We start from the raw sequence: 11,328 nt of genomic DNA on the forward strand, positions 1-11,328 counted from the left end.
AAAAAAAAAAAAAAAAAAAACCTCTTTTTAGCAATATGTAATAATCCAATCCTTATTCTTCCCACTACAATCAAATGGAAAATGCAACGGAAAAGTCTGTTCAAAAACTGATTCCAAACTGATTCGAAAATTGTGGTACACTACCGGAAAATAGTACTAAAGGGGAAAAGAAATCAGCCCCGTACTCTCTTTCCATTATAATTATTTAATAAACACGTTTTGCTTGTTCTGGAATAGGTTTTTCAAGATGTGTAGGTGGAAAAAAAGTTTTCTCACTTCCTAGAAAGGGTTACCTTTTTAAGGTGGAACGCTTCATTTGGGCAAATTAGCGCAGCGTTGGGTCAGATCCAGTGTTTGACCCAGGCAGTCCAGACCACCAGCCTCAATGATGGATTGTAAAGAACACGTTCTGAATCCAAGACTCAGGGATAGGCAGAAACTATTCGCTTCAGAACTCGAGCTCTTTCACAAAGGGTGATCATTACCACCGCTTGCCTTTAATCGCTTTAAGATGCTGTTTAATAAACCTGCCTTCCTACAGCGTCCATCCATCCGTACGGCTTAACTTTAGGGGTCACTATCTCATAGCAGGGTCTCACGTCCCTCTTCTCGGAGAAATAAACGGACTTGCCAAAAAGTAAAGCCGCGCCAACTTGGGGACGGACGACCAGGAGCCGAACTCTGCAACTCAACGCTGCCAGTACCCAGCCAGTACCCACGCGAGCACCGCGCCTCCCCTGCAGCGTCTGCAGATTCGTCCGGGGGCCGAGACCCGGCGCCCCGAGGGAGGCGCCCCGCGCCGCTCAGTCCCCGGGGACCACTCACCTTGCTGGGCTCCGGCGTCCTCGAGCAGCAGGAGCAGGACGAGTAAGAGCAGCAGGAGCAGCGGCATGGAGGAGGAGGAGGAGGAGGAGGAGCAGGGAGGGAGGGAGCGGGAGAGGGGGAGCGCGGCCCAGGCGGGGGCGGCGGCCGCGGCCCGGACTGGGGGACACCGCGGGCAGCGCCCGGCTCTCACCACCGCCCAGCTCGCCATCGCGGCGGCCGGCAGTCCGCCTGCATAGTGCGGGCGCCCCGGGAGCCCCGCGCGCCTCTGGCCGCGGCACCCGACCAGGAGACCGCGCAGCAGCGGGAGAGTGAGAGGCAGCGCGCGCCGCGCCCCGCGCCGGGACCCTTCCGCCCCTCACCTCGCTTCGCCCCCGCCTCCTTCGTCCCTTCCCCCCGCTCCCCGCGCCGAGACCCCGGGCCGGAGCGCAGGGGAGGGGAGGGAAGGAAGCGGAGTGCCGTAGCGGCGGAGGGCGGCCGCGGCGGAGCTGAGGGACGCGCCTCCCGCGCCGCGCACCTCGCCCGGTCCCCGCTCGCCGCGCTCGCCCGCGGCTCTGGCTCCTGTGGCAGGCGGGCCCACAGGTCCCTAGCGCTCCTCCCGCACGCGCCGGCCACGCCCCCTCGGCGCCTCGGCCAACCCGCGGCCAGCTCTGGTCCGTCTCCTTCCGCGAAACCCAATCAGCATGCTCACTCCTGGGTCGACCCGACAGCTCTCCTGCCCACTCCTCGACCGCCACCGCCCCTTATCTGCCTCCGCCAATCCCCTTCGGCCTTTGGAGGCGTCCCTCCCGCCTCCTCCAATCCGGGTCCCGCCCCCAAGCCCCGGAGCCCGCGGCCCCCGCCTGCCCCAGCGCCTTTTATTGTTGGGACTGCAGCCCGAGCTGATCCCGCAGAGGCGGCCGCGAGGTGGTCAATGACTTCCGGGACGTCCCCCATCCTGCGCACCCTGCTTCGCAGGCCCAGCGCGCTCCTTGCTCCTCAGCCGCACATCAGGCCACTGGAAGGGGTGGGAAACCTGGATCCTTCATGGCTTTAGCTGGGAACTGAGTCTAAGGGACTTTTTTTTTTTTTTTTTAATGGCAGAGCATGGTTTGTTTTGTTGAAACTGCTGCCAGTTGTTGCAAGAACTCCCAGTTACAATAATAGATGCAATGTTCGATTTTTAATATATGTGTTCCCTGTTTTCTCTTTTTATGGAGGGAAAGGGAGGGGGCACAAAAAAGTATAAAACAAGATCCGTGCTCCAAAGGCAATTAAACCTAACGTCCTAACCTTCATTCAGCCATTCTTCAAGGAGTTGTTGAGCACCTGCTATCTGTCTGCAAACATTACTACAGAAATCTTGAAATGTGGAACAGAGATGGAAATATAGCATGCGAGTCAGAATGAAGTAAGCGCTAATTAGAGTCACAAGCAATTTGATGGCCACTGTAAGCCTATGGAACGACAAAAAGAATTTTGGGAAAGAGAAATGCAGAGGTCTACGCAGTGATTTATTTTAGAGAGAAAAGAGTGGCTATCTAGGTTGTTTTTAACAGCAGCCCCTAAAAGGACAATGGTGTCATTAACAAAAACAAAAAACTGGAAAGGTGGAACAAGTTGTGTGGGAAAGTAAGTTAATTTTGGACATGCTGAATTTGAGATGCCAACTTAGATAATAAGTGAAACTATGTAACAGGCAGATGGATATTTTAGTCTAAAGCTCAGATTGAGTGCTTTGAAATTATGGCTCTGGAAGTCATACATAGATGTGATAATCAAAAATATGGAAGGTACTGATATCCTCAAATGAAAATCTAAGTTGGAAAGGACTTTGGAGGTCGTATTTTTCAACTCCCCTGCATATTTCTCATACAGTAATCCCTGACCAAGTTTATTCAATAAGCATTTATTAAATACCCAAGAAACCCTACTATGGTCTAAGCCATTGTGGGCATTGGGCATAAAAAGTTTAATGAGAAGAGCTTACATTCTGGAGGACAAGGTGACATGTAAACCAACCTATTGTTATTAGCGCTGTGTTAGAGGTGTGGACTAGTGCCACAATACCACAGTGAGAGGAGTTCAGAAAAAAACCATCACAGTTTGAAACTCCAGTGTCTTGAATAAGAAACTGAAGTGAAAAAGATGATCTCAGGCCAGAGGCAAAATAGGCTGGATCACAGGCTCAAGCGTGAATGGTGTTGATGGAGCTGGATTGACTACTGCTGATGTAATGGAAGGAACTGGAGACTAGTCCAGAAAAGTTAGGAGGTACAAAATCTAAGGCAGGGTAAGAGTCAAGATTTTATTTTGTATCACTGAAAAATTAACTAAAGGGTTCTAAGAAAGAATGACATTATCCAATTTTTTTTTAATTTTTAATTTTTTTTAATGGAGCTTCACTCTTATTGCCCAGGCTGGAGTACAATGGTGCAATTTTGGCTCACCGCAAGCTCCACCTCCCAGGTTCCAGCAATTCTCCTGCCTCAGCCTCCCAAATAGCTGGGACTGCAGGCATGCACCACCATGTCTGGCTAATTTTGTATTTTTAGTAGAGATGGGGTTTCTCCATGTTAGTCAGGCTGGTGTTGAACTCTTGACCTCAGGTGATCGGCCTGCCTGGTCCTCCCTAAGTGCTGAGATTACGGGCCTGAGCCACCGCACAAGGCCATTATCAGGTGTTTACTGTAAAAATCCCAATCAGACAGTAGAGTAAGGAATGCACTGGGGTAAGAACAAGACTGGAAGCCAGGGAGAGCCAGTCTGCAGTTAAAGGGAGTGATGGTGAGTTTTTACTGCATTAGCAGTAAGCTTGGAAAGGGGGGACCAACTAGTGGAATATTTTTAAACTTAGTGACTGATTACGTGAGGGGTATAAGGAGTTGAGGAAGTCTTCAGGTTTCTGGTAGAAGGTAGTATCTTTCCCATAGTAAGGAGTACAAGAATGAGAATTGGATAAAGAAGTAGAAGACAGACCGAACCTATCCAACATGATGTGCTAATATGGCAAGCAGTCAGTTGTGAAATAAGATTTCTAGTAATAGACAGTGTCTGAGACAAAGTATTTCGTGTTGAATCACTTTTTTTTTTTGAGACAGAGTTTCGCTTTTGTTGCCCAGGCTGGAGTGCAATGGCACAATCTCAGCTCACCTCAACCTCCGCCTCCCAGGTTCAAGTGATTCTCCTGCCTCAGCATTCCGAGTAGCTGGGATTACAGACATGCAGCACCACACCCAGCTAATTTTTTGTATTTTTAGTAGAGACAGGGTTTCTCCATTTTGGTCAGGCTGGTCTCGAACTCCCAACCTCAAGAGATCTGCCTGATTTGGCCTGCCAAAGTGCTAGGATTACAGATGTGAGCCACTGTGGACGGCCTGAATCACTCTTTCCATCGGACCATTGAGAAAGAAGCTTTAGGTCACAGGGGTGGCAACAGAGCAAGGTATTATGAATCTTAGCCTGGCATTCTATTGACTACATAGAACTGTATCAGAGGCGAACAATTCACTTAAGACCTAGCACAGTTACCCGATACTTTCTGGAAAACGCAAAATTTGGTCTCTAGCAACCCCTACCCTTTAATACAGCATGAAAAGACCAAAACTTTCTCCTGGGACCTCACACCAAAGGAATATAACAGGCTTTCATTTCTAACATAATGCCTGGGTAAAGTGGAATTCTAGCGTATATTAGCTTTCTTACTCTCTGCATGCTGCTCTAGACAATTTGTCATGATCCTTGCTTCCGGGGACTTAGTTTATTTGGGGATTGACATCTTATGAGGCAATGAGAGCAATGCTTGTCCAAGGCCGTTTTACCCACACAACCCAGATGCATAACCCAGCGGAAGAACTGGGGATTCTAATGAAATCTCAAAGTGGGCAGGTTTGGAGAGAACCATCATTGTAGTACATAAAGGGCCCCAAAAGCTAAAATTCCTCCACAAGGCAAGCCCAGGTTCCTGCTTCTTTCTACAGAGCTTCAAAATGAAAGGAGCTTTAGAGGATCCCTTAGGTATGGAACCAACAGAGCACACCCAAACTGAGCAGTGTCTTCGTAGCACATGAGTTCATTGACATAGACCAGATCTTGTAGCAGTCGTGATCCATTCTTTGTCTGGCAAATGAATTAATTCTTTGGATGTAGGATTTAAGGAAGACTTACATTTCAGGAAAGGATCATGTGGAATAGTTAGATATGAAATTCCAGGAATTAAAGTGTATATCCTTTCAATGTATTTATGGTTGTTTACTCTACATTAAAATATTGAAAAATAAAAATAGATTCTCTGCCGGGTGTGGTGGCTCACACCTGCAATCCCAGCACTTTGGGAGGCTAAGGCAGGTAGATCACAAGGTCAAGAGATCGAGACCATCCTGGCCAACATGCTGAAACCCCATCTCTACTAAAATTACAAAAATTAGCTGGGCATGGTGGTGTGCACCTGTAGTCCCAGCTACTCAGGAGGCTGAGGCAGGAAAATTGCTTGGACCCAGGAGGCGGAGGTTGCAGTGAGCTGAGATTGTGCCACTACACTCCAGCCTAGCAACGGAGTGAGAATCTATCTCAAAAAATAAAAAGTAAAAAATAGATCCTCAAGCTCAATTTTAATTCACCAGACCTTTCTTCTCTTTTTATTTTTTCTCTCTTTTCTTTTCTTATTTCTTTATTTTGTGTTTCTTAATCATTAAAGAGTGGAAGAATAAAGAAAATTTAATTAATCTATAGAGAAAAGGGGAAATATAAAAAGAATAGTTACACTCTACTATTCCTACGTTCAAATGAATCCCAGCGCAGCCAACTGCTAAGGAAACAAAAATGGAAGAAAAGAACCTGGGGGCTGGTGCCTTTGTTTCTGTCTGTACAGAGACATCTGGGTTTTAGTAGAATGATATGGTGAGAATCATTTGGTATCATCATGGCTATTAAATGTCTGTTAGCATGAATGAAACAAAAGAGGCTCATTTAAAATGGCATTTATACTGGAAACCTAAGGATGATGGTATGTAATGAATCACTGGTGAGCTTTATCAGTGAGTGTGTATTTTTGGCAGGATAACAAAAATAGGGAATGAACAAGAATGTACTTTTGTGATCTTCCAATGGGGTAGGAGAGAAAGAAGATTGTGGCACTTCTGGGGAAATACTTCAAACTTCAAAGACCAGAGCCCTAAGATCTGGTTACTGTTCTCACAGGAACATTTTCTTTGTCCTGTTGACTGGGAAAATGTTTACAGCCAACTTTGTTGCTAAATGTCTGAATTCTACTGAAGATTCTTTCTTCCTTTCTGGGAACAGAAGTGTTTTGGATACATTTTTCTCTATCTTGTATGCTTTTTTCAGGTACTTATTTCAGTCAACTCTCTTAGGTTTACTACTCATGTTTTCTTAACATTTATAAACTTTTAAAAAGATATCTGTTATAGCAAATTTAAGGCAAAAGTGCCAGAAATCTAATTTATTATTATAGAAGGTATTTAATTTCTGCCAATGGACAATAATGTTAAATACTTATAAGATTCATGTTTGTACATGTAAGTAATATAACTAACTTTTATCAGTTTCCATTTGCATCGTCATCTACTGCAACCATCTTGCTCTCTTTCTCTCCATCTCCTGCCCCAGTCTCTCTCCCACTTTTTTTTTTTTCTAGGAACATTAGGAAATTAACCAATTCATTTTTGTATGGCTCATGACAAGAAAGCTTGAGCCTAGTATTTTATCTCTGATGGAGATTTCAAAGGACTTTAGTAAAAGCATGTGAAAACTGCCTTCCATAACATTATTATTGTGCCTGGAAATTAGGAAATTAATTCTACATGAATGGTTAACATAGCACTAAAATGTGAATAGTGACCATGCTAGCATGCCTGAGATAATATGATTTAGGTATCCTGCAGACCTCCCCTGCTATATGCTTGTTTCCTTTCCTGTAGGACTTTTGCTGGCAACATAGTTGAGAATTAAATGTACAGAGCTGAAATGCTCTTTGGTTTCTGAGAAAGTGAGTTTTGTGAGATCATGGAAACAAACATAGATCAGGCTCCTGTATACAGTTTCTGCTTGAAAGTGCTGTATAACCTCCAGCAAGGCTCCTAATCTCTCTAGGCCTCAGTTTCCTTGTCTAAAACAGAAAATGGTTGGATCCTATTCTAAATCTGAAGTTCGATAATACTTCCAAATTTTTATTATTCACATCTCCCTTTCATCTCATGCCAAATTCTAAGTCTTTAGTTCCCAGGCTTCTACCTAACGAAGAGGGAGAACCAAAAGCTGATAACTACAGAGTTGGTCTCTGGGAAATAATTGTCTTTGCTGAACACCAATGCACCTTAAAGGGTGTGTTTGATTTAGAAAGTAACCCCCAGGTCCCGCAGCTGCATCCCAGCAATGGCTTTATGAATGGTGAATAGCTACAGTTTTATTCTGTAAAGAAGTGAGCAGAACCTTGGAACAGGCAGGATAACCTTATCAGAGAGGACGTGGGGCAAGGTCAGAGGAAATAAAGCTAGTTGGCAACTTGGGAGGAAGCGGGGGCTTCAGAGAAGTACGAAATAGAATTTCCCAGTCATTTGAATGCAAAAATGCTTTGAAAAGTAGGGACATCTGATAAATAATTTCGAGCTGTTTGCTGTCTATGCTATACTGTAATTTTCCCCTTGCCTTCCTCCCAAACTCTCTGTTAAGTTTACTACAATCACAGCCTTGATTGGGGGAAACCTTGGGCACTGTGAGTGGGGGACATGCCTATTTCCACATAAACAAGAGCAGCATCAGCAGGTGGTGAAATTAAAGCATGGATCAAGGATTCAGAGGAAGCAGAAGAGTACTAGAACTACAGGTTTTGAGAAACTTAAATCTCCACACCATTCCCCACTCTCTTGACAAAAAACTAGGTTTCTATCCCTATGTAAGTCAGGATGTCTGAACAGATGCCCATAGCAAGCTAGAGGATTTGGAATCATCCAGGCAAGTGATATCTTTCACACTAGGATAAGCAAATAATAATATAATAATTAAAATTTTTATTTTCTAAGAACAAAAAGAATAGAATTGAAATTGAGTCCTCACTTCGCTGGCACAGATACTAAGATTGGAACAATGTGGAGATGATTAGCATGGCCCCTGCACAAGGATGACACACAAATTTGTGAAGCTTTTCATATTTTTCAAGTCTGCAAAATAACCAGCTAGCATCATCATGACAATATCAAATCCACACATAAAAATACTGACCATAAATGTAAATGGGCTAAATGCCCTGATGAAAAGATACAGAATGGCAAGCTGCATAAAGAGCCAGGACCCATCAGTATGTTGTTTTTTAGAGATCTATCTCACATGCAAAGACACACATAGGCTCAAAATGAAGGATGGAGGAAAATTTACCAAGCAAATGGAAAACAGAAAAAAAGCACTAGTTGCAATCCCAGTTTCTGACAAAATAGACTTTAAACCAACAAAGATTTTTAAAAAGTCAAAGAAGGTGAGGTGTTCAACAAGAAGAGCTAACTATCCTGAGTATATATGCACCCAATACAGGAGCACCCTAATTCATAAAGCAAGTTCTTAGAGATCTTCAAAGAGACTTAGACTCCCACACAATAATAGTGGAAGACTTTAACACCCCACTGTCGATATTAGACAGATCATCCAGACAGAAAATTAGCAAAGATATTCAGGACCTGAACTCAGTTCTGGGTCAAGTGGACCTGATATCTACAGAACTCTCCACCTAAAACCAACAGAATATGTATTCTTCTCATTGCCACATGGCACTTACTCTAAAGTTGACGACATAATCAGAAGTAAAACACCCCTCAGCAAATGAAAAACCCTGAAATCATAACAGTCTCTCAGACCACCATGCAATCAAATTGGAACTGAAGATAAAGAAATTCACTCAAAACCACACAACTACATGGAAATTGAACAACCTGCTCCTGAATGATTCTTGGGTAAATAATGAAATTAAGGCAGAAAACAAGAAGTTCTTTGAAACTAATGAGAACAAAGAGACAATGAATCAGAATCTCTGGGATACAGTGAAAGCAGTGTTAAAAGGAAAATTTATAGCACTAACTGCCCACATCAAAAAGCTAGAAAGATGTCAAGTTAACAACCTAACATTACAACTAAAGGAACTAGAGAACCAAGAGCAAACAAACCCCAAAGCTAGCAGAAGGCAAGAAATAACCAAGATCAGAACTGAACCAAAGGAGGTAGAGACAAAAAAACACATCAAAGAAATCAGCAAATCCAAGAGCTGATTTTCTGAAAAAATTAATAAAATAGATAGACCGCTAGCAAGACTAATAAGAAAAAGAGAGAAGATTCAAATAAACATTATCAGAAGTGATAAGGGGCTATCACCAATGGCCCCACAGAAATACAACTATCAGATAATATTATCACCTTTGTGCACGTAAACTAGAAAATCTGGAAGAAACTGATGAACTTCTGAACACATACCCAACCCCCATAACTGAACCAGGAAGAAACTGAACCTCTGGATAGACCAATAATGAGTCCTGAATTTGAGGCAGTAATAAATAGCCTACTAACCAAAAAAAGTCCAAGAACAGATGGATTCACAGCCAAATTCTCCGAGAGGTACAAAGAAGAACTGGTACCATTTGTAGTGAAACTAGTTCAAAGAATTGACAAGAAGGGACTCCTTTCTAACTCATTCTATGACACCAGCAGCATTCTGATACCAAAACCTGGCAGAGATACAACAAAAAAGAAATCTTCAGGCCAATGTTCTTGATAAACATCAGTGCAAAAAGCCTCAATAAAATACTGGCAAACTGAATCCAGCAGCACATCAAGAAGCTTATCCATCATGATCAAATCAGCTTCATCCATCCTAGGGATTCAAGGTTGGTTCAACATACACAAATCAGTAAATGCGATTTATCACACGAACAGAACTAAAGACAAAAACTACATGATCATCTCAAGAGATGCATTAAATAGATTCAATAAAATTCAACATCCCTTCATGTTGAAAAAAAAAATCTCAATAAATTAGGTATTGAAGGAGCATATCTCAAAATAATAAGAGCCATGATTGACAAACCCACAGCCAATATCTTACTGAATAGGCAAAAGTTAGAAGCATTCCCCTTGAAAACCGGTGCAAAACAAGGATGCCCTCTTTTACCACATCTGTTTAACATAGTGTTGGAAGTTCTGGCCAGGGCAATCAGGCAAGAGAAAGAAATAAAGAGTATTCACTTGAAAGAGAGGAGGTCACACTATCTCTGTTTGTAGGTGACATGATCCCATATCTAGAAAACACCATTGTCTCAGCCCAAAAGCTTCTTCTTCTTTTTTTTTTTTTTTTTTTTTTGAGACGGAGTTTCGCTCTTGTTACCCAGGCTGGAGTGCAATGGCGCGATCTCGGCTCACCGCAACCTCCGCCTCCTGGGTTCAGGCAATTCTCCTGCCTCAGCCTCCCGAGTAGCTGGGACTACAGGCATGCGCCACCATGCCCAGCTGATTTTTTGTATTTTTAGTAGAGACGGGGTTTCACCATGTTGACCAGGATGGTCTCGATCTCTTGACCTCGTGATCCACCCGCCTTGGCCTCCCAACGTGCTGGGATTACAGGCGTGAGCCACTGCGCCAGGCCAAGCTTCTTAAGCTGATAAGCAACTTCAGCAAAGTCTCAGGATACAAAATCAGTGTGCAAAAATCACAAGCATTCTTATGCACGAGCACGCAAACAAAGAGCCAAATCATGAATGAACTTCCATTCACAATTGCCACAAAAAGAATAAAATACTTAGGAATACAGCTAACAATGGATGTGAAGGACCTCTTCAAGGAGAATTACAAACCACTGCTCAAAGAAATCAGAAATGACACAAACAAATGGAAAAACATTCCATGCTTATGGATAGGAAGAATCAATATGAAAACGGCCACACTGTCAAAAGCAATTTATAGATTCAATGCTATTCCCATTAAACTATCATTGAGATTCTTCACAGAATTAGAAAAAAACTATTTTAAAGTTCATATGGAACCCAAAAAGAGACCAAATAGCCAAGCCAATCCTAAACCAAAAGAACAAAGCTGGAGGCATCATGCTACCTGGCAAAACTATAAGACTACCGTAACAAAATAGCATGGTACTGGTACAAGAACAGACACATAGACCAATGGAACAGAATAGAGAACCCAGAAATATGACTGCACACCTACGACCAGCTGATCTTTAATAAACTTGACAAAAACAAGCAATAGGGAAAGGATTTCCTATTTAACAAATGGAGCTAAAAGAATTAACTGAATAACCACATCGAGATAATTGAAACTGGACCCCTTTCTTACACCATATACGAAAATCAACTCAAGATGGATTAAAGATGTAACTGTAAAACCCAAAATTATAAAAATCCTAGAAGAAAATTTAGGCAATACCATTTAGGACATAGGCATGGGCAAAGATTTAATAAAGAAAACACCAAAAGCAATTGCAACAAAAGCAAAGATTGACAAATGGGATCTAATTAA

General features: G+C 43.0%; 1 protein-coding gene and 1 non-coding gene across 3 annotated transcripts in view; one reads left to right on the forward strand and one right to left on the reverse strand.

Moving 5' to 3' along the window:
- The window catches only part of DCBLD2 (discoidin, CUB and LCCL domain containing 2), a 98,650-nt gene extending 97,256 nt beyond the window's left edge, over window positions 1-1,394 (reverse strand). Inside the window, exon 1 of one of the 2 annotated variants that reach the window (XM_017506356.2) lies at window positions 826-1,394. In XM_017506356.2, the coding sequence (XP_017361845.1) occupies window positions 826-1,033 (208 nt within the window). In that variant the 5' untranslated portion in view covers window positions 1,034-1,394. The remainder of the gene's footprint in view (window positions 1-825) is intronic. The other variant, XM_017506358.2, reaches the window with a different exon arrangement.
- A 6,473-nt stretch (window positions 1,395-7,867) lies between these two features.
- Window positions 7,868-7,974, forward strand: LOC119467946. The gene has a single exon (XR_005196574.1). It is a non-coding gene; the product is annotated as a U6 spliceosomal RNA (small nuclear RNA).
- The last annotated feature ends 3,354 nt before the right edge of the window (window positions 7,975-11,328 follow it).

This window comes from Cebus imitator, unplaced genomic scaffold (genome assembly GCF_001604975.1).
Source record: "Cebus imitator isolate Cc_AM_T3 unplaced genomic scaffold, Cebus_imitator-1.0 Scaffold354, whole genome shotgun sequence".
NCBI classification, from domain to species: Eukaryota; Metazoa; Chordata; class Mammalia; order Primates; family Cebidae; genus Cebus; species Cebus imitator.